The 24,370-nt window shown below is 42.1% G+C and overlaps 1 protein-coding gene across 1 annotated transcript in view; it reads right to left on the bottom strand.

Annotated features, from left to right (window-relative positions):
* The window catches only part of LRRC40 (leucine rich repeat containing 40), a 36,754-nt gene extending 12,384 nt beyond the window's left edge, over positions 1-24,370 (bottom strand). The window contains exons 1-10 of the mRNA XM_020795255.3: positions 23,699-24,370; positions 19,774-19,955; positions 17,246-17,319; positions 15,069-15,198; positions 10,751-10,874; positions 8,718-8,860; positions 6,840-7,012; positions 6,317-6,407; positions 6,176-6,221; positions 3,999-4,110 (exon numbers count right to left, since the gene is read on the bottom strand). Of these exons, the coding sequence (XP_020650914.3) occupies positions 3,999-4,110; positions 6,176-6,221; positions 6,317-6,407; positions 6,840-7,012; positions 8,718-8,860; positions 10,751-10,874; positions 15,069-15,198; positions 17,246-17,319; positions 19,774-19,955; positions 23,699-24,134 (1,511 nt within the window). The 5' untranslated portion in view covers positions 24,135-24,370. The remainder of the gene's footprint in view (positions 1-3,998; positions 4,111-6,175; positions 6,222-6,316; positions 6,408-6,839; positions 7,013-8,717; positions 8,861-10,750; positions 10,875-15,068; positions 15,199-17,245; positions 17,320-19,773; positions 19,956-23,698) is intronic.

Consider the following 24,370-nt stretch of genomic DNA (forward strand, 5'->3'; position numbering starts at 1 on the left):
CATGGGCTTCCCAGAGCTGGGCTGCGGAGACGTATCTCTGCCCCCCCATTACGCATGACACGTCCCCCCCATGAGCATGGGGATGCCCCCCGCACAGGGAGCCTGCTCCCCCAACTAGTCCGCAGTTCCAAAAAGGTTGGGGACCACTGAGTCAGAGATAACAGATAACAGAGATAACGGTAGGGATTTCCTCATGTGCCACTGGTCTTCCTAGCAAGATGTTGATTACTGTAGGGGATAATCCCCAAGGGGTCAGGCTTTAGTAAGGGCAGTTTGGGACCACGCATGGGTTCCAAACTGGATATCATTTGGAAGTAGGGCAGGTTCTCTCAGGGTTCTCTCCCTCGCTTTTCTGCTCTTCTGTTTTTATTCAGCTGTTTTGATCATCGTAATGCGATTTTCCCCCATAGGAACATCGTTTTGCAATTGCAATAGTGATCGCAAAAAACCATTTTAAAGTGGATTCGTCATTTAACAAGGTAATCATTAAGCGAGGCACCACTGTAATTGATCCTCAAAAGGCATAAAGTTTATCTCAGGAAGTGGAGGGAAATGTAGACCCTCTAGCTGTGAAACAGGAGGAGACTCATGAGGGTGCCTCAGGGAGAGAAAGTGTCCTAAACTCCCCAGATTTTGAAAAATGGAAGTTGGAACGGGAATTTAAATTGAAGGAGCTGGCTACGAGAAATCAATTAGAATTGGAGAAAGAAAAAGCCAGGGGTGAAGAGAGAGCTCGGGAACTACAGCTCAGGGCTGAGCAGAAGGCCAAACAAAAGGAAATAGATTTTGAAATGGAGAAAGAAAGAGCCAGAGAAAAAGAGAGAGCTGAGGCCAGACAAATAGAATTAAGAGAGAGAGAAATTGCATTGGAGCAAGAAAAAAGACAAATGGAATTTCAAATGGTAATGAAAATATTAGAATTGGCTGCTCAAAACAATAATAGTAATAACAATAACTACTCTAGTGAGGGAAATCTCTCAAAAATTGACTTAAATAAGTTTCCCCAATATAGAAAAGGAGACTGCCCTGAATATTTCCTCATATCATTTGAAAGGGCATGCTGAGGCTTTAATGTTAAGGATGATGAAAAGATGATAATTTTGAGATCACAAATAAGTGGAGATTTAGCTGAGCTATATTCTCAGATGCCTCTGGAGCAGGCTAGAGATTTTGAAGCATATAGAAAAATGGTATTTTCTAGATTTGGCATCAATGCAGAACATCTGCGGAGAAAATTTCATTCCCTGACCAAAAAGCCTGAGGAATCTTATTCTCAGCTAGGGGCTAAACTGCTGCAATGTTTGGAGAAATGGATGGAACGTGAAAATGTCACTTCTCTTGAGCAGATGAAAAATGTGATTGGGTCGGAACAATTTTATTCTAATTTGCCTGGGGAATTGCGTTATTTAGTTAAGGACAAAAACCCTAAAAATCTATTAGAAGCAGGTGAAACAACAGATTACATTGGGGAAATCTGAGACTACAGATTCTCTGAGGTAAATTTTAACACAAAATACTGGGACAACCGTAAGAAACCCTTTAATAAAACTTTCCTTAGCAAAACAACAGGAAAAGAAGGCCATAGTAGTACTTCATCTAAATTAGCACAGCCTAGTTCTCAGACCCAAATGAACCCTGAGGAAAAGTTAAAGTTGAACAGATCTCCTCAGAATGAGCAAAGACGACAGTGCTATAACTGCAAGGAGTTTGATCATTTATAGTTCAATTGTATGAAAAATAAACTTAATATTGGGAAGGATGATGGTCAGACCAAGATATTGCTTGAAAACTGCAGAAGCTACTGAAGGTTGTAACAATGGTGGTTCTGTCTCCATGGCAACGGGCATGACAAAAAATTCTGATCTGCCACTAGCCCAGGTCATTCATTGTTTTCTAGTAAATGCAGAACATATTTTAATACATAACCCTGGTGAGGGGATTCTTATTAATGAAAACTCTTGTGTTGGAGTGGTTGATACTTGTTCTAACATAACCCTGTGTCATCCTGATGTGATTCCTAAAGAATAAATTCTCCCAAAACAGAGTGTTACCATCAAGGGAGTAAGTTCTACTCCAGTGATTTTACCCATGGCTAAAGTGAAAATAAACTGTATTCGCGAAGGCTTTCATGGTTGTTGTGGGTTTTTCGGGCTCTTTGGGCGTATTCTGAAGGTTGTTCTTCCTAACGTTTCGCCAGTCTCTGTGGCCGGCATCTTCAGAGGACAGCACAGAGAGCACTATAGAGATTGGATTGGAAATTGGGAGGTGGCAATTTCTGATCAAATGCCTGCGTCTTGTTTAATCAGGCTAGATCTCACTAAGCACGTGCAGCGTGCTTTTGAAGTAACAGGTTCCTTGAGAGAGCAGTTAACAATCCCTGAAGGAAAAATGAATTCCCTAATGCCGATGAAGACTCATCAATTGGCTCCTGGCTCCCCAGTAGTGACACAGACTAAGGATACAATTAAACCCCCTCTGGAGCCCATGATAACAATAAAGAAAAGAACACTTAATTAAAACTTGACAGTGCCTGCGAACCAACCCAAGCTCTGCAAAATTCAATCATAGAAACCACCAATGCCACTACTGCTATAAATAACTACAGTGGTGCCTTGCATTACGACGTTAATACGTTCCAGCGAAATCGTTGTAGAATGAAAACGTAAAGCGAACTAAAAAACCCAATGAAACGCATTAAAACCCTTTTAATGCGTTCCGATGGGCTGGAAACTCACCGTCCAGCGAAGCTCCTCCATAGGGCGGCCATTTTCACTGCCTGTGCAGTGAGGAATCCGTCCCAGAAAACAGCGAGTGTCATTTTGTTTACCGGCGGCCATTCTGAAACCACCGATCAGCTGTCCAAAAATCATCGTTTTGCGAAGAATCGGTTCCCGAAGCAGGGAACCAACCGATCATCGCAAAGCGGAATTCCTCCATAGGAAACATTGTAAAGCAAATGCAAAATCGATTGCAAAAAGTTCGTCGTAATGCAGTTTCATCGTTAAATGGAGCAATTGTAAAGCGAGGCACCACTGTACTCAATCCTAATTAATGCGAATTAGGGATATTGACTTTCAATATTCTATTTCAAAGTCTTGCAAAACATGCTCCATTTTGCACCTTGGCTTAAACTATAATTACTCCCAAAGTGCTAGGTATCTGGAGAATCTGATTATCCCAAAATACAGGCACGTCTTCTCAAGAGCCCAATTTAAATGTTTCCAATCCGCAATTTTAGATAGGCCATATTCTGGCATCCCTTATGAAAAAAGATTGTGTCCTTGTAAGGACAGATAAATTGAAACTTTGAAGCATGTCCTTTTTGAGTCTAATTTTTACAGAAATGAGCATATCAAATTCCTCAAGTCCATAATGAATGTCTTCCCAGGTAGGACTCTGATTTGGCATACAAAATATTTATTAAGCGACACAAACAAGATAACCACCGAATCAGTGGTCAAATTCCTTCTCTCTGCCCAAAGAATACGAAAGACAATCTTGATCTCTACCTAACCCCATAATAAAAAACAATGTATAGGTAATCCATTTTATTAATTTATACTGTTTTAGCTACCACTGCCCTGCATGTGATTCTGTGATTCTTTTCTTTAGGCACAGTTAAGGGATGGTCTCAATCTAAGGGATGCTCTTTGCCAGAGGTCCCCAACCCTTGGTCCGTGGCCCAGTGCCCATCTGTGACCTGAGCCAGACTGGGCTGCAGAGAGAAACCTCCCCCCCCACCCCTGCATGCACCCCCCACATAACCTGTTTGTGCCTGCGCGCAAGCGCATGCCTGCATGAGCACTGTGTCACCCTTTGCGCGTGCACACAAGTGTGTGTGCTCCTTCGTGCATGCGCACAAGCGCAGGAGGGTGCCCCGCCTTCCCCAGCCAGTCCACAGGCTAACAAGGTTGGGGACCGCTGCTCTATGGCACTCAACTATGAAATATTCATTTTATTTTCCAGGTTCAGAACTTGGCAGGTTAAAATGTTCCTACCTATAATCCAGTGTTTTCAATGCAGTTATAGCATGTAGATTAATCTCTGATTGACTTGGCAGAGTCATTGCTGTCACAGGCAATTCCCCATTTGGGCTAATCAGATTATCATCTAAAGAAAACAGAAATAGATTTTATGTTTGATATGCTTTACAGTTTGTAAAAAATCTCAAGAAGAAAACAATTAGGTATAGATAAATTGTCAGGACTATTACTTCTTTCCAGTTTTACCCACATGCTTAATGTAGGTCAGTCATAATGGAAGGCTCTTAAAGATTGAATTATCTCAATATGTCATATTTGCAATCCATCTTGTGCATGTATATTCTGAAAAAAGTCCCAATAAGTTTAATGGTTATAAAAACTTTTCAATTGCAAACAGGAAGTTCCTGGGGCTGGCCCTAATCTCATTTTACTTTTTGGGAGCAGGGAAGTGGCAGCTTCTTCACAACTTCAGATGGCTGCTTAAGTTACAAGTGCATTCTAGACTACCTGTTTCTTTTGCTGTCCTAAATTTCTTAAAGAATGGTTAGAAATCTAGAATTTGACAAATATTTTACTAGCCACATAAAATGAAATTGTTGGTAAAAATGCAGATACTGCTGTTGTTAACAATACTTGATTATAGCCACAGCTAACTCATAGTGCAAAAGGCTAGTAGTTCCTGACATACTGCCCTGGAAAGGTAAGGAAGTTTCTAAAGCACTTTGTGATAGCGTAGCCTGCCTTTCCAAGAAGAAAGTTAAATCTCTGGACATCGGTTGAAATTCAGTACTAAGTTGCAACTAGAGTAGGCCTGTTAAATCAATAGAATTTATGGAGGAGTTAAGTCATGAAATCCCAATTGATTCAGTATACTCTCCTGTAGGCTCTGCCAGTTTGTTCCCCCAGCTTCAGTTGAAGGAATGCTCAGATGTTAAATCATGTGCTTCCCATAAAAGATGAACCTTTAGTGCTTTTTAAATTTTTATTTTTAGTATAAGCCATCAAATACTAAAATATGTACTTCAGCTAATCCTAACCCATAAGAAATGGGGGTTGGATGGCTGGATTTTACAAAATTAATGAAGTGTTTTCAACTGTAAAGCTGATTCCTGCTTGTTTCACCAAACACAGAGCTCACAAAGGTATCCCAACATGCCCTTTAACACACTGCCACCAGTTGATCTCTTTATCATCCTATATTTCCCATGAAAGACTGGGTTTCATTCAGTACTGAACTTTTAAACAGAAACAGGTTTATTGATTATAAGTTGTTTTAGGTATAGTTCTTAAGTACATTCTTAAAGTTATACAAAGCTTCAGTATTTTACTTTAATCTCTTCTATCTTAATTAATACCGAGTGGTCATACTCTGACTAAAATCATTCCTTAAACACCCTCCAACCCCAAAGTCCTTTCTCCCAACTCTGTCTTGACTGAACTCTCTAGACCAGTGGTGGCGAACCTTTTTGGGCTCGCGTGCCCAAAATGGGGGGGGGGGGGACAGTGGGTGGCGTGCTGCCGGGGCAATAGCGGTGGTGAAGGACCCGGAAGACTGGAACCAGAAGTGGCAGTTAAAGGAGAAATCATGACAGCGGGCGCGGAGGACCCGGAACCCGGCGGTTTAAGGGGGAATCATGGCAATGGACCTGGAAGTGGCGGAGGAAGGGGGATCCTGGCTGCAGCCACCTCATGAGGGTTGGTTGCGCAGAGGGGCGGGGGAGTAGCGACCTATGGCTCACATGCTAGAAGGGCTCCGCATGCAAGCTGTGGCACACGTGCCATAGGTTCGTCATCACTGCTCTAGACTCTGACTCACCCCTCCCTTCTAGTTTCTCTGGTTCCTCCCAACAACTCTCATTGGTACATGCCAATAATCTTCTACCAGAGCCAAAGCAGGGTGATCACTTCTGTACTTAAAGTTCCATGTGCATGAATAATGAACAGGATACTGGCCTCAAGTTGTTTACTTCCCATCTGATTAAAAAGCAAATCACAATCTTTACCTTCCTTAAATACCTATACAACAACTGATATACTATATATTCTTGTAATATTAGAAAACTGCTTCCTATTACATGGTATATAGAAAGTTAGAAATACTATCTAAGCAAACATATGTGAATGGAACCCAAAGCAAGAAAGCAGCACTATAACAAGGACTCCTCTGTAAATTTTTAATCAGAAACATTTACCTTGTATTTTACTTCTAAGGTACTTCAAGATTTCTTGTGTTCCTTTCTAAATTAAAAGAACAAATATACAGGAAAATTTTGTTAATTATGCTAAGTGAGGTAGACATAATGTACCATAGTACATAAAGTATGTGTACTTACTTGTAGAACATCCCTTCGGATTGTTCTTAAAGGGTTTCCTTCCAGCGCTAGGAATTTCATGTGAGAAAGGTTTCCAAGCATAGGAGGAAGGCTGCCAAAATAAAGTTTTCTTTAGAAGTAACCTCAAAACTATAAAATGGAGCAACATTCAAGTTAGTTACTTCATATTCTAGATGCCATAATCAGAACTTTCTTCATGGTTCAACACAAACAACCAGTTTTTCCCCCCAAAAGGAAAATATAATCACAGTTTTAGTACTCAATGGCCAAAATCCTGTTGTGCATTTATGCAAAAGACGTAACTTTTAGAGAAGAACTGTCCTAGGTTACATGATCTCCAAAGCCAGTCAGCATGCAACAGACAGCAGCTACAGAGACTTCTTAATTTACGGCAATTCATGTGTAAAATCTATCCTTGCTGCACAACACGATTTTTGGCAATACTTACAAAAATCTGGATTTATTATTGCAAGGCAAGAAATGCCATCACATATACTTTCCTATAACCAGATTATAGTCATACCTACTAATGTCATTGTTGGATAAATCTAGTCGCTCTAACCCCTGCAGCAAAGTAATTTCATCAGGCAATGATTTCAGTTTATTATCTCTAAGGTCCAATACACAGAGGGAATTCAAATGCTTTAAGTGTTCGACTTTCAATACTTCAATCTGATTTTCACCAACATGCAACTCCTAGAGAAATAAAAAGAAATAAATATAGATAGTAATTTTAACAAAATAAAGTAATCGCAGACAAAGATGCGCTAAGAAGTAATGTATTATCTCTAATCTCTCCACATGTCTAAAAGCAAGAAAATACATGTTTATTTAACCCACAGTATATCAGGTGGAGAGTCTGTAGCAATCTTGTAGGCACTTAAATTAAGTAACCTAATAGGTTGCTACATTAGTCATTGTTACTTGGGAGTATACCTCACCAGCTGCACCAAAATTCTATTTTTAGCATGCATTAAAATATCTGTATTTCATCTATATTTTGAGGATCTTTGGCCGTGTTCTGAAGGTCGTTCTTCCTAACATTTCGCCAGTCTCTGTGGCCGGCATCTTCAGAGGACTGGAGTAGGAATTCTGTCCATGCATTGTTCCTACTCCAGTCCTCTGAAGAGTTCCTTCAGAACACGGCCAAAGAGCCCAAAAAAACCCACAACAACCATCAGATCCCAGCCGTGAAAGCCTTCAAGAATACAAAAAGCTGCAGTGTTTGAGTCACTGAAATTTAGCTCTCTGAGAGCACCATATTCAGTCTATATATAGTTCAATAAGAAGCAGCCATATAACTGATATACCCTGATTCAGTGATGAAGAACTTTTGGACTATCATATCTTTTGGCCTACAACTTCTGTCGGCCTCACCAAGCACAACCTATGGTAATTCTATGTCAGAATAATAATCCAAAACATCTAGAGGACCAAGAGTTCCCCATAAATGGAGTGGAATACAGATTGTCAGGCTGCCTTTATTTATCAGTTAATATAGTGGTTCCCCTTATTGCTCTGATTCCAGTGTCAGATCCCTCAAAGTTAAGGTATGAATCTGATTTCAGTATGTAACTCTTTGAATATAATTACCTTGGAATGATTTCACCAACACAAATGTGAGCAATGTGAGGCCCATGGGCTCCATTCTGAAGCCCAGAGAACTAAATGTGCCTCATTGACCCCTTTGGTCCCTCAATTTCTCCCCTTTAAAAAATTGCTCAGAAAATCCCCATTCCACTTGAGGGCAATTCCGATAATATTTAGGTTTCTAGTGTCCCTTTCTTTTAAAAAAGCAACTAGTGACTACAAGAAGCCTTTTTCAGTAAAGAACTCTTAAAATACTTGGCAGCAGGAAGGCATGAGTGCAGCCTTCCATGGGACAAAAGGGGGTATGTGTGGCCCCTGGAACTTTGGAAGCTGCCTACCTGAGAATAATAGACTGAGACACAGACAGATGACTTAAGTCAGTTATAATAGTTTTATGAAAAAAAAATTCCAACACCACTGGCCTAAATCCAACTGTTAGGCTCATCTAGAGTTGACGCACTGAATAAACGGGATTTATGTCAATGTTCAATTTCCATTTAGCAACTAATTAAATGACCGAAATCCTGTAGCACAATTACACAAAGGTGTAACTTTTAATGGCGACTTATATAAAATTTAAGACATCGCTATAGGTATTAGCTGTTGCATATTAAGTGGCATGACTTGGCATGCAGCAGACAATGCCTGTGTCAATCTCCTAACTAGGAAAGCTGCCACTAAAAGTTATGCCTTTTGTGTAATTGTGCTACAGGATATCAAATGACAGGTCTACCTGTGACTAACAGCTAGATTCAGGCCACCATCTACTAATACATGTGTAAGCACCAAATCAACAGGAAACACATTTTACCTTTAAAACAGTGTATGAAGGAAAGTCTGGCAAGTAACGCAACTTATTTCTTCTTAGATACAGCTGTTCTAATGAAGCCATATTAGCCAGTTCAGGGGGTATAGTTTCTAGACAGTTCTTAGTGCAATCCAGCTGTCTTAAATCTACAAGAATAAGTAAAGAGTAAATGCCAAAATCAAAGTCAACAGGTTGGCTTTAATGAAAATCATTGCCACACAAATATATTATATTCAAGAGTGTACCGTATTTTTTTGCTCCATAAGACGCACTTTTCCCTTCAAAAAAAATGAGGTGAAAAGTCTGTGCATCTTATGAAGAAAATATATTGTGTTTGGTTCCTTCTAGTGGTCAGTCTTTTTACACCTTTTTTTACAACACTGATCTGGAAGGATGCTGCCTCAAGCTTGCTGGGACTAGACAAAATGGTGGTGGCTTAACAGACCCCCCAGTACTGTACTCATTAGTAGCACTGATACTACAGGGCATCCGTAGCAGCCCTGTAGGACCAGCGCTGCTTACTGGACAGCCGGATCATGTGACCAGCCCAGACGCCAGGGGAAACAGAGAGAGAGAGAGAGAGAGAGCTCCACGGAGGAAGGGAGAAGACTCATCCAGGTACTGTAAATGATAGAATACAGAGGAATTCCTGGCTGGATTGCTGACTGGTGACATTAAGGGGCACATGAGGAATTGTTGGTGAAAAGTAGGATTTGTTTCAGTTGCTGACTGTGTGAAAGGCCTTTAGTTCTTTTGAGATTTGTCATACTATTCAAAGTAACCCACTGTAATGGTATCTTAAACCTGAATTTTTTATACTTTACACTGATGTATTGCGCCTTGGGGTGTCTACTTCACTCCCCTAATGGTGAACATAATTCCAAATGTATTATATAAAGTAATAGACCTCCTCACGTGGGACCACTCTGCCTACAGAGATACCATACAATTTTATTATATTATTTGGTTCAGAATATTTTTGTCCTGTTTTCCTCCTCTAAAAATTAACTGCGTCTTATGCTGAGGTGCATCTTATGGAGCGAAAAATACGGTATTTCTAAAAGTGGCTTCAAATGTTTTACTTCTGAGTCAAATCAAACAAGAAACAATTTACAAATGCAAAATTCTTTGTTCTAGGCAACAGGGGAAAAGGAGTAAGCAGTGTTACTTCAACAGTGTGTGGCTGTGGAATGCATTGATGCTTTAGCATCTTTCTATGAGCTACCTATGCCAAACAATGGCTTAGAGTCTTTGGTATATGCAGAAGAGACTTCTTTTTCTATCGAGTTACTCATTTCCCCCCTGTTAAACGCAGCCCTCCACACTTCATACATGCTATTCTGTGACACCTGGGAATAGCTCTTCAGGGAACCTTATGGTCAGGAGTGAGATGGACATTTGGAAGGGAGATGAGTTATATGATCAGAACTTCATCTTGTATCTTTAGATATAAGACATTATTTTTAGCTATTTGAAGAGATTTAGAATAAAATAGTTGAAAGATTTACAACTTCAGTGAAACAGGGTGACCTGACTTCCCATTTACTGCAAAAAGCAGCCTTCAACATATTTTAAACAAATTATCTGGTGCATATAATTCACATTAAATGCTGATTACAAACTAGAACGTGTTTGTGTGTGAGCATGCGTATGTATCAAGGTTCCTGCTAAGCTGGGAGCACATGTGTACAACTCCACTTCTCTCTGCACAGCTGTTCTTCCACACAGCAATCACGTTAGGTTCCAGTTGCGACTGAGCACAGCCCATGGGGGAGCACAGTTGCACACGCATGTAGGGGTGGAGTCACACAAGAGAGAGGTGGAGACCCGTCTAGCAGGGCTGAAAATTAGAGGGCACGTTGGTATGTTTGTATGTTTGTATGTTTGTAGGTAGGTAGGTAGGTAGGTAGGTAGGTAGGTAGGTAGGTAGGTAGGTAGGTAGGTAGGTAGGTAGGTAGGTAGGTAGGTAGGTAGGTAGGTATATGTTGTTTCATAACTGCTCACAGGAAAGCCTTGATGTTCTGCACTGGACTTACTTTTCATTGCACTGATTTCCGCAGGTAGACTCTTCAACTGATTATGAGCCAAATTCAGCTGCAACACATTTGTAAGAAAGGCAAAACTTGAAGGGATACTAGAGAGATGGTTGTTTGAAATATTCTGAAAAAACAAAGAAAATAAAAATAAATAAAACCACTGTGACATTTACCATGTGGCCCCCTTGTTTTCCCGAACATATGGCTCACACTATGTCCTCCCACCAGCTGATATCAATTGTGACATTCCCTCTTTTTCTCACTGCCACCAGTGGATTTCCTTTATCCACAATGTAAAAGACTTTAATCAGACACTTGTCTAGTTACTGCCAAAAGAACTTATTTACTGAAGTGTATTAAATTAAATCAGAATCACAGATGTTCTTTATTCAGTGCTGTGATCCTCCTTTGTGGCCCTTATTATTTTGGGCCTCACAAAGGAACACACACCCTTTTCGCTGCCACCAGGTATTCTCTAATACCACTTCAATTCCCACACAGGAGCTGCCACCCCAAAAGGTCATATACTTTAGGAAGCAGGGTTTATGATTTAGTATTCTTGTATTATTATTCAACAGGAAAATCATATATGAGTTGGTTCAGGTGTTAATACTTTTAGGATCATGCAGTCAATCACTTTACTATCAATTTTATATCTCTCTTGTTATGCTTGTACAGTATGTTCATTCCTGCTGGTTCCATGTGTTTTACTTTTAATTTCCTTTCCTAAACCATTTTGATCTATTCCTAAACCCTAACACTCTCTATACATCTTCTGGTCCCTGACTCTTTCTATCTCTCCCCAACTCTGACTATCTCTAACTGTCTCTTCAACTTCCTCTTTCACTCTAACTCAGCCCCTCCTGTTCTATCCTTGGCTCCTCCCCCTTAGCTGCTGTGATGAACAGGTAGGAATGACATCACCTTTTTGGATTCTGCTACAAGTGCATACAATCAAATCATTAAAATATCACATATCTTCCCACAAACTCAATCACCACCTGCTCTATCTATTAACTTTGACCAGCTTATCTCTATTAGTATATGTTCTCACTATCTCCCTGACTATCTCTGTCTCTGCAAATTCTATTTCCTCTCTCTGCCAAACCTCCTTATATCCCGACTCCGCCCCTCCATTCCTCTAATTTGTTGTTGTTTAGTCAATTTGTCATGTCTGTCTCTTCGTGACCCCATGGACCAGAGCACACCAGGCCCTCCTGTCTTCCACTGCCTCCCAGAGTTGGGTCATTCATTTTGGTTGCTTCAATGACACTGTCCAACCATCTTATCCTCTGTCATACCCCACTCCTCTTGCCTTCACACTTTCCCAATATCAGGGGCTTTTCCAGGGAATCTTCTCTTCTCATGAGATGACCAAAGTATTGGAGCTTCAGCTTCAGGATCTGTCTTTCCAATGAGCACTCAGGGTTGATTTCCTTCAGAATGGATAAGTTTGTTCTCCTTGCAGTCCAGGGGACTCTCAACAATCTCCTCCAGCACAATTCAAAAGCATCCATTCTTCGGCAGTCAGCTTTCTTTATGGTCCAGCTCTCACTTCCATACATCACGACAGGAAAAACCATAGCTTTGACTATGCGGACTTTAGTCGGTAAGGTGATGTCTCTGCTTTTTAAGATGCTGTCTAGGTTTGTCATCGCTTTCTCCCAAGAAGCAGGCATCCTTTATTTTCGTGGCTGCTGTCACCATCTGCAGAGATCATGGAGTCCAAGAAAGTAAAATCTGTCACTACCTCTATATCCTCCCCTTCTATTTCCCAGGTGGTGATGGGACCAGTGGCCATGATCTTTTCTTTCTTTCTTTCTTTCTTTCTTTCTTTCTTTCTTTCTTTCTTTCTTTCTTTCTTTCTTTCTTTCTTTCTTTCTTTCTTTCTTTCTTTTTTTTGATGTTGAGCTTCAGACTGTTTTTGCACTCTCCTCTTTCACCCTCATTAAGAGGTTCTTTAATTCCTCCTCACTTTCTGCCATCAGAGTGTGTGAAAGTGTGGAGAATAAGAGTGTGCCGTCCGCGGAAATGAAAGTAGAAAAGGATGATGGAAAGAAGGAACAATGAGCTAGTGGCGAAAGTGACAAAGAAAAGGGAAAGGCGGTGATGGAGGAGGGGGAGGTGAAGATAGAAGTATGTTTGGCTGATGGGGAGTGGGAGGAGTCAGAAGTGACAGTTAGTGAGGGATATAAGGACAAGGACGGGTTGGTGTGGTTTAGTACTGTGGTGGAGGAGTATGAAAGGAGAAAGCGGGAAGAAAGACGTAGAGCTTTCGAAAGGGTCCATACTCAGGGGTTGATGAGAGATTTTCCCCACCTAAAGATAGGTGGCCTTCTACCCGATCCCCCAAGTTTTAAAGGGGCTTCTCCACGTATAACTGTAAAGGAATGGAATGTAATTGTGGCGCCGAGAGAAGTGGAATTGCAACGTGAGTGGATGACAGCAGAGTTTGACGAAGGTCCAGACGAGCGCGGGTGGATTAGGCACAAATGTTGTGGGACAATTTGTGCCATGAGGAGTCTCCCACCCCCTCAGTCGGAGCTCAAGGAACCTTATGGGGAGTGCTGCCTTTAACCCCCTGGGACTTTAATCAAAGTTTGGAAGTTGTTAATGATGGCCTGTTGCCGAGTTCGAAATCGTTAAATCCGTTCAAAGATGTGCTGGAGGGTGTGGAGGAAAATAAAAGTTCTTCTGTTAAAGTTATCCGGACTCAACCTGTATTATTTCCCGCCGAAATGGAGGGGCTGTGTGGGAAGTTTTAGTCTAAAGTTCCACCTTGTGGCTATTAAGGGATACATCACTGGTGTTTAGCATAATCAAGTTATTGTAGTATAAAGATGCATTGTTCTATGATTCTCTCTCTGCGCATGTGTGGAATGTGTTGAAAAGATAAGTTTCTCAACCCTCTTTGGCTAAATCTTCTCTTTATGTAAATGATGGTACTTAATAAAAAAAGACATGCCTCCGGAGAAGAAGGTAGACATTTTAGAGACATTTTGGAGACATTTTACAGGCAGACATCTTCTTCACCGGTAACATGCATCATAACTAAAGACTGTAGTCTGTCTTCATTTATCAGAGATCTCTCCCTGGTTTTCATGCAACTGCTGCTTGGCTGGCTTCCAAGCAGGGTTCCCTGGGGATTTCCCCACAGGGCTGCCTGAGGGAAAGGACGAACTTTCTTACAGAGTGGTATCGTCTGCATATTGGAGGTTGTTGATATTTCTTCCGGCAATCTTAATTCTGTTTTGGGATTCCTCCATCCGGCCTTTCGCATGATGTATTCTGCATATAAGTTAAATAAACCAGGGGACAATATACAGCCTTGTCGTACTCCTTTCCCAATTTTGAACCAATCAGTTGTTCCATATCTAGTTCTAACTGTTGCTTCCTGTCCCACATATAGATTTCTCAGGAGATAGATAAAGTGGTCAGGCAGTCCCATTTCTTTAAGAACTTGCCATAGTTTGCTGTGGTCCACACAGTCAAAGGCTTTTGCATAGTCAATGAAGCAGAAGTAGATGTTTATCTGGAACTCTCTGTCTTTCTCCATAATCTACCATATGTTAGCAATTTGGTCTCTAGTTCCTCCGCCCCTCCGGAATCCAGCTTGTACTTCTGGGAGTTCTCGGTCCACATACTGTTGAAGCCTACCTTGTAAGATTTTGAGCATAACCTTGCTAGCGTGTGGAATTAGTGCAATTGTACGGTAGTTGGAGCATTCTTTGGCACTGCCTTTCTTTGGGATTCGGATGTCGACTGATCTTTTCCAGTCCTCTGGCCACTGTTGAGTTTTCCAAACTTGCTGGGATATTGAATGTAGCACCTTAAGAGCACCATTAAAATCTTTTAAGATTTTAAATAGTTCAACTGGAATGCCATTACCTCCACTGGCCTTGTTGTTAGCCATGCTTTCTAAGGCCCACTTGACTTCACTCTCCAGGATGTCTGGCTCAAGGTCAGCAACTACTCCTTTCATAGGCTCATGCAAATGAGATCTTGAATATGAGTGACAGGAGTGACGTGGGTAGTCGTCACAACCACTATGTTATGTAAACATGTCTTTGAACAGCACTATGTAAAACAACAGAACTTACTTCAGACTAAACATATGGAAGCACAGAAGCCAAGTTTCTACCGGTAATTTCAACTAGAGCCCACGGAATCAATGTGATTTACATACATATTCACTCATCAGTTACGGATTGATTTATTGGGCCTACTCTAACTGGGAGTTCAAAGACGATTTAGGCTACAGTGTTCCAGAGGGTTCCCTGGCACAAAGAGGAAATCATTGTAAGAGCCTTTCACTTACGAGTTCTTCCAAACTGTTCAGTTCCCCAAATTCATGAGGCAAGTGACGTAATTCATTGTGTTGCAAAAGGAGACTTCTCAAGTGCTTTAGCTGAATAAGCTCTTCTGGTAAATCTTTCAGTTTATTATGACTATAAAATAAATAGATAGATAGACAGATAGATAGATAGATAGATAGATAGATAGATAGATAGATAGATAGATAGATAGATAGATAGATAGATAGATGAATAACGATAACGACGACGACGACGACGACGACGACGACGACGACGACGACGACAATAATAATAATAATAATAATAATAATAATAATAATAATAATAATAATAATAATAATAATAATAATAATAATAATAATAATAATAATAATAATGGAACATATTAGCACAACTTTTGTCTAAAAGAGCCTGTCAAGTAAGGCTGCAACCTTGTACTTATTTAATTTGGAATAAACCGCAGTGAATTAATTCTGACTTATTCCTGAGTAGACAAACAAGTCCACAAAAGTAATAAGCCCACAAGATGCTTCACTACCCTATCTGTCCACACACATACCAATAATATGTGAGTCCTATGTCTATTTTCTGATTTATGTGTTATAATCTAGAATATTATCAGCTTCCCTGAACGCATATATAAAATTTTAATTTTAAGTCATCTGAAACCTATCTGGGGGAGGGAGGCAACTGACAAAAGGTCTCCTTTCTTGCCATAATGCAGTGGTTATTTGTAAGCTTATTCTAAAAAGCTACAGCACAGTACAATTGGTTCGAGATATTCATCCTAGCATTATGGTTGAAAGAATGAATAATTTATTTTAAATTTAGTTTGTTGCATATTAAAATGTGTGTTACATTTTGAACTTTCTTCTGAAATATGAAAGTTATATGCCTGAACTAAACAGAAGATTGATAAATAACTAAGACAATACCAAGGACATTAGTCATAATACTAATATATTTTATTTTAAACTAGGAGACACCTGTAGAACTTCAGGTATCAGCCATTACAAAGATACAGTTAAAACCTCTAACTAAAAAAAAAAACCTGGTGAAAGTTTAGCTTTTCTCTAAAAAAGGATTTCACATCAGTTCTTCTGAGTGTGCCTTACAGCAGTGGTCCACAACCTTTCCTAAACCGCAAACCGGTTGGGGGTGAGGCCCATTTGTGGGGGAGTCACACACATGGGTGGGGCACCCATGCGGGTAGGCGGGCCATGTGTGTGGGTGGGCGTGCATGGGGGGGCGGGATATCCTTCTCTGCGGGCCAGTCCTGCCAAGGCCACAGCCCAGTACCGGGCTGCGGACCCCTGCCTTACAGTATCTGGGCATGTGTTCTCTTTACCTTTTGTACATTAAAAACACTCTTTATGGACAAATTACAGTAACAGACTTGGAGCAGCTTAAAAACCAGGTGTACAAGTACATATGGTATTTAAAAAATGAACATTGGACTATGTTCTATTTACAATGGACACAATATCTCAGATCCAGAGTAAAAAGGCACTAGGAATTATGATGAAACTTGACTGATTAGCTTATTTTGTAGGTTTATGGAAGCCTATCTGAGACCTTTAGGATGAATGTCAATGATACTATGCAGTATCATATACTCTTATTGACTTATTAATCAATTCCCTTTTTTCAAGAATTACATTCTGTAATATAACAATGAAGGCTTCTATGCATGGGAAATTACCCCACTGAGCCGTGTGGAGCTGATTTCATAACACACATGTACAAATGAACTTGAAAAGACAAGAGAATGTGGCCAATTTGAACAAACAAAGCAGAATGATGGCTACAAATGTTGGTGCTATAAGGAGCTGGTTTTACTGCAGTAGTCCAACCCACTTATTTTTTTTTCTGCAAGAAAATTATATTTTCATATTTAACCTAACTTTTTAAAGTAATCAGTCCTGTCATGGAGTAAGTGAAATGGCATATGGCTTGGTGCTATGATGCAAGTAATCAAGATATCAGCTATATGCCTACCTACATGTCAGTCACGCAACTGGGCAAGCAACCAAGCACACGAGTGGCACTTTGTTAACTAATCACAATTTGCCTCTTCAACTTACACGATGTCAGTTGCTCCACAGTAAGATCCCAAAAGGATTCTGGCCACTGTTTGCATTCTGAAAACACCTTTTATATGTTTGTACAATAGATTTACCTCACATTAAGCTTCTGAAGGTTTTCTAGTGATCCAATAGCAGAAGGAAGAGATGTCAATTGATTATCATGAACCTAAAATGAAAAAAGAAAGTCAAGACATTTATTGATTCAGAAAATGAAAGAAATAAATGGTTCCATGCCAGAAAGCATAGCATTTAGAAATATGAATATTGGTCAAGGACAGTGCAATATATCCCAAGCCAAAATTCCTATTTTCCCCCCCAGTCATTTCTTCCATCCGTTTCATCAAGTGAAGTCAAATGATAGAGGGGAATAAGGGGGGAAAGCATGCTTACACTGAAAACTATCTTCTGTATAGTTCAGAGATACAGATGCATAACCATATTTCTGCCTCACTATAGTGGACCCTCGACGTACGTACGGCTTGACGTGCGTACTTTTCGAGGTACAAAAAAGTACCTCGAAAACTCCCCAGGGAGTAGACTGGGCCTACTGGGGGAAGCCCTCCCCTGCTAGGCCCGGTCTACCAGGCTTTCCCATGCAGTAGACTGGGCCTACCGGGGGAAGCCCTCCCCTGGTAGACCCGGTCCACCCTGGGAAAGCCTGCATCATGGGGGCGGGGGACTTCCTGAGAGTCCTCTGGCTGTGGCGGTGAAGCCCTCGGAGGCCTCGGGCAGCAGCAATGGCAGCAGTGAGGGACCTCCGAGATGCCTCCGGCAGTGGCGGGGAAGCCCTCAGAGGCCTCGGGCAGCGGCGATAAGGGTGGCGGGGGACCACTGGAAGGCTTTGAACAGGTAAGGTGTCTTTATTTTATTTGGGGGGGGGGAGTTCTTAGGCCGGTTAAGGATTACAGGGTTTTCAATGCATTCCTATGGGAAATGGACCCTCAACCCATGGACTTTTCGACCTGCGGCCACCGTTCCAATACGGATTAATTCCGTAGGTCAAGGGTCCACTGTATCTGTTTCAGACAGGCACATTTCTCTTTAAATTTTGATTCATCTCTTCATCTACCTGTACCTAACAGTTTTCATTTAAAGAAACCAGTGTTGTGTCAAATGCTCAAGATTCAGAATTCCATCTAGAATTTTTGAGACCTCCATTCAGCCAGCTTCATTACTTCTTGCTCCCACCTTTCCCCAGACAACCTGAAGAATTGATTATACTGTCTCAAAAGTCCTACAAGTGAAACAGCCTAAGGAAATCAGAGGACTAAGCGTAGATTTGACCTTGGGACACCACAACCTAATCAGACATTGTAGCCCAGTAATGGCAAACCTTTTTGAACTTGAGTGCCCAAACTGGAAAAAAAATCCAGTGGGTGGCAGGCAGAAACAGCAGCAGCTGAAGTGGTGGCAGAAGGGGGAATCTTGGGCACGGAGGTGCCTCCAGAGCCCACTCCAGATCTGTCTCAGTCGTGCCCAACCCCGCCACTGCCTATAGCTCGGATGGACCGCCGCTGCCAGCACCAGCTGCTCCGGATCCTGGCCCCCCATCTGTTGGGGCACTAGCATCGCAGCGGCACCTCCTCAGGTTTGGCTGCTGGGGGTAGCGATCCAGCAACTTATGGCTCGCATGCTCACAGAGAGGGCTCTACGTGCCAGCTGTGGCATGAATGCTTTAGGTTTGCTATCGTTGCTCTAGCCTCTACATCATAGTGGCTCATCATGTTGCAGATCTATTCCTGAATCTTTTCTAATCCTGACCATAAAGTTACTACCTATGTACAGTGGTGCCTCACTTAGCGATGTTAATTGGTTCAAAAAAAAAACAAAAACCACATTGCTATGGGAAAACATTGCTAAGCGAAACACCATTTCCCATAGGAATGCATTGAAAACCGGATAATCCGTTCCAATGGGAATGGATTACCATCCTTAAGCAAAAATCGCCATAAGAAACATCGCTAAGCGAAACACGGTTCCCCCATTGGAATTCATTGGATAGGTTTCAGTGCATTTCAATGGTTTTGACAGGTCAGTTTTCGCTATTTTTAAAGTGTCTTAAAATGTTCAAAAACTGTTTTAAATGCTTGGGATCATTAGTGCACCTTGTAAAACCTTTGCAAACTTAATTTAGCTTTTTCTGACTCTTTGTTAATTTTTGGTGAGTTCCCCCCCCCACTGGAATGCATTGAACTGTAGGTTTGACAGCTGTCGCTAAGCAAAACAGGGGGACCTAAACTGTCATCGCTAAGCGAGGCAAGGTCCCGAACATCGCTATGCAAAATTTCCCCATAGGAAACATTGCTAAACGGAGTGCAAAATCGCTCCAAAAACCTCATCGCTAAGCAAATACATCATTAAACAAGGCAATCGCTAAGCAAGGCGCCACTGTATTGGACGTATCAAAGACACATATTTTTCCTGCTGAAGATAAATACCTCTCAACCTCAGAGACCTCAACAAAACTCTCATCCAAATCAATTTCTAATATTTGTTCAAATTATATATTGCCCATCTGGCTACTATGACCACTCACAGAACTGAAGAGGCCTATTTTACCCATCTTCAACAATATATTACATAATGTGAAATTAATATTCTTCAAAATTTCTGTACTCACATCCAGCACAGTGAGCGCAGGCAAGAGTCTGACATCATCAGAAAGACACTTCAGTTTGTTGGATGATAAGATTAGTTTGGTGAGATCAGTTTGCTCCCACCACCGATCAGCAGCACCAAAAGAAAGATTTTGCTTGGCCTCCTCAGGAGTATCCAAATTTATCCGCCATACATGGAGAGGAACTGCACACAGAAACATTCAACAACCATACTTTAGTATTCCCTAGTACATTACATCCCCTCATGGATTGCTGCCTTGTCGTGGTGAAGGGGCTCAAGTAATTCAGAGAAGCTATGGGCTATGCCGTGCAGGGACACCCAAGACGGACAGGTCCATAGTACGTAGAGAGTTCTGACTAAACGCGATCCACCTGGAGCAGGAACTGGCAAGCCACTCCAGTATCTTTACCAAGAAAACTGCATGGAGAGAAACAAAAGGCTAAAAGATATGATGCTGGAAGATGAGCCCCTCAGGCTGGAAGGTGTCCAACATACTACTGAGGAAGAGCGGAGACCAAGTACAAGTAGCTCCACAGCTAATGAAGTGGCTGGGCCAAAGCCGAGAGCATGCTCAGGTGCAGATGTGCCTGGAAGTGAAAGGAAAGTCTGATGCTGCAAAGAAAAATACAGTGGTGCCCCGCATAGAGAGGTTAATCCATTCCGGATTAACCTTCGCTATGACGAAACATCGCTAAACGGGACGGAAAAAGCCATTGGAACGCATTGAACTTAGTTTAATGCGTTCCAATGGCTTCTTTACTCACCGTTATGCCATGTTTCCTCATTGCGACACCATTTTCGCGCCCTTGGTAAGCGAGGGCAGGGCGCGAAAATGGTTGCGGTGGCCATTTTGGGATGCGCGGCGGCCATTTTAGAACCGATGAACAGCTGATTGTCGGGCGTCGCAATGCGAAGATCGGTAAGCGAAATGCTTACCGGTCTTCGCAATGCGATTTTCGCCCCTTGGGGCCATCAGTAAGCGATCACATTAGCGATCCCAAAAAACGGATCGCTATGCGATTTCGTCGTTATACGGTGCGCTCGTTAAGCGAGGCACCACTGTACTGCATTGGAACCTGGAATGTAAGATCTATGAACCTTGGTAAACTGGATGTGGTCAAACAAGAGATGGCAAGAATAAACATTGAAATCCTGGGCATCAGTGAACTAAATTGGATGGGAATGGGCGAATTCAGTTCAGACAATTATCATATCTACTATTTTGGGCAAGAATCCCATAGAAGGATTGGAGTAGCCCTCATAGTCAACAAAAGAGTGGGAAAAGCTGTACTGGGATACAATCTCAAAAATGATAGAATGATTTCAATAAGAATCCGAGGCAGACCTTTCAACATCACAGTAATCCAAGTTTATGCACCAACCACCGATGCTGAAGAGGCTGAAGTTGACCAATTCTATGAAGACTTGTAAGTCCTTCAAGAACTGACACCAAAGAAAGATGTTCTTGTAACTATAGGGGACTGGAATGCTAAAGTAGGGAGTCAAGAGATAAAAGGAACAACAGCTAAGTTTGGCCTTGGAGTTCAAAATGAAGCAGGGCAAAGGCTAATAGAGTTTTGTCAAGAGAACAAGCTGGTCATCACAAACACTCTTTTCTAAAAACACAAGAAGTGACTCTACACATGGACATCACCAGATGGGCAATATCAAAATCAGATTATGTTCTCTGTAACCAAAGATGGAGAAGCTCTATACAGTCAGCAAAAACAACTGAATCAACAGGCAGCGGCTGAATAACATATATTGAAATGAGAACTTTATAAGGCAGAAAAGAGTAAAGAGAATAACTTAAAATCTTGACATGGCAATAGGTATAGATTGAATATCAGTATGTTATTGTCTCCCCTCTTCCTCATTAATTCCAATTCCCTTTTTCCGTTTTGTCACCCCTTATGCTAAAAAATAAAAAAAATTGGGAAAAAAAAAGCAAAAACAAGACCTCAAGCTGATTGTGGCTCTGATCATCAGTTTCTTATAGCAAAACTCGAACTTAAACTGAAGAAAGCAGGAAAAACCACTAGGCTAGTCAGGCATAATCTAAACCAAATATTTTATGAATACACAGTGGAAGTGAAGAACAGATTTAAGGAACTAGATTTGGTGGACAGAATGCCTGAAGAACTATGGCCGGAGGCTCATAACATTGTCCACGAGGCAGCAACAAAAACCATCCCAAAGAAAAGGAAATGCAAGAAAGCAAAGTGGCTGTCCAACGAGGCCTTACAAATAGCAGAGAAGGGAAACAAAATGCAAGGGAGATAGGAAAAGTTACAGAAAATGGAATGCAGACTTCCAAAGAATAGCAATGAGACACAAGAGGGCCTTCTTAAACGAACACGGCAAAGAAATAGAGGAGAATAATAGAAAGGGAAAAACCAGAGATTTGTTCAATAAATGTACAATTCAACTCATTTCACATGCCAGCAAGGTTATGCTCAAAATCCTACAAGGTAGGCTTCAGCAGTATGTGGACTAAGAACTCCCAGAAGTACAAGCTGGATTTCGAAGGGGCAGATAATTAGACCAAATTGCTAACATGTGCTGGATTATGGAGAAAGCCAGAAAGTTCTAGAAAAACATCTACTTCTGCTTCATTGACTATGCAAAAGCCTTTGACTGTGTGGACCACATCAAACTATGGCAAGTCCTTAAAGAAATAGGAGTGCCTGACCACCTTATTTATCTCCTGAGAAATCTATATGTGGGACAGGAAGCAACAGTTAGAACTGGATATGGAACAACTGATTGGTTCAAAATTGGGAAAGGAGTACGACAAGGCTGTATATTGTCTCTCTGCTTATTTAACTTGTATGCAGAATACATCATGGTGCACTAGATGAATTCCAAACCAGAATTAAGATTGCAAGAAGAAATATGAACAACCTCAGATATGAAAATGATATCACTCTGGTATATCTGCATACCATAAAGAAGGCTGACCGCTGAAGAATTGATGCTTTTGAATTGTGATGCTGGAGGAGACTCTTGAGAGTCCCGTGGACTGCAAAGAGAACAAACCTATCCATTTTGAAGGGCATCAACCCTGAGTGATCCCTGGATGGTCAGATCCTGAAGCTGAGGCTCCAATACTTTGGCCATCTCATGAGAAGACTCCTTGGAAGACCCTGATGTTAGGAAAGTGTGAAGGGAAGAGGAGAAGGGGATGACAGAGGATGACAGAGGATGAGATGATTGGACAGTGTCATCAAAGCAACCAAGATGAATTTGACCCAACTCCGTGAGGCAGTGGAAGACAGGAGGGTCTGGTGTGCCCTGGTCCATGGGGTCACGAAGAGTCGGACAGGAAGAACTCCAGAGCTTATTTTTGGGATAGAGCTTATATTACGAGCATCCTGAAAAATCCTACTACGGCTTATTTTCAGGTTAGGTCTTATTTTTGGGGAAACAGGGTATTTAAAATATTTCCTGGTTTGCTTCACCTATGAAGTTACTCTGTACAGTATTTCTAAGATGTGCTGCAATCCTAGTCATGGAGGCTGAGAAACAAGCTGCACTGACTCCACTGGACTGTGCATATTTATACTTTTATTTTATTTACTTGTTCCACTTCTGTTTTGCCTTTTCTCCTAGTATGTGTGCTTAGAATGTACAGTATTTCCAATCCTAGGCGTCCAAAACGGGCCGAAGGAGGGGGGAAGGACATACATCAGGGCGCAGCAGGCGCCCCTCCAATTCAAACCGCCCCTCAGAGCAAGGGAGGGAACGGGCGGAGGAAAATGAAGGCCCCCGGTTCCTGGGTGCGGTTCTACAGTCTTCCCCGGACCGCCCGCCTTCCGTTCCACAGACGGCTGCGTTGAGGCACTTTACTTTCCCCTCTCACGACAGCGACGGTCGGAAGGCACCCCTCATTCTCCCCGCTCAGTCTCAGCTGGCTTCCATCTTACCTTCGGTCAGCTCCCGGCCAGACAGATTCAACTGGCCGCTCTTTCGAGCCGCCCGAATCAACCCCTGAGGGACCGCCGCGCCGGCGATTGCCTCGCCATCACCCAGCCTGAAGCCCGCGCGGGAAGGGGCCGCCGCCCGCCTTCGCACGCCGGACATGGCTGGCCACCGCTGAGAGCCGGGCCCTTCTTCCCCCCCAGGGCGTCTTTGTGGCCCACTTTGGCGAGCGCGGGGAGGCGTCTGAGGCAGCCGAACGGGCCGCCTCTTTAGCGGAAGGAGGGAGGCGTAAGAAGCAGCGGCCTGCACCCTCACTAAAGGCGGGCGGTTGGCGCCGCTCTGAAGCGGGGGCTTGAGGGTAAGGCGGCAAGACGGCCAAAAACTACGGAAGAAAGGGAACGGGGGGCTGGGCTCTCGGACAAAAAATATATACGCAAGCATGCCTTACACGAAAGCAAGCGGGTCAGAGTAGGAGGGGTTTAGGCTTTTAGGGTCATTGGATAAACGTGGAACTGTCTCCGTTTCTCTACCTGGCGGGGTTGTTGCGGCTTTTGAGGAGCAAATGAGTAAGAAAGTTTGTACTGTATGTTCTCTGAGGAACCTGGCAGGGCAGCATCAAAACCTAACGAAGGAGAGAAGCTCGCCAACGCAGAGAGGGGACTTGCCAGTGCCATTTT

Source organism: Pogona vitticeps, chromosome 4 (genome assembly GCF_051106095.1).
Source record: "Pogona vitticeps strain Pit_001003342236 chromosome 4, PviZW2.1, whole genome shotgun sequence".
Lineage (NCBI taxonomy): Eukaryota > Metazoa > Chordata > Lepidosauria > Squamata > Agamidae > Pogona > Pogona vitticeps.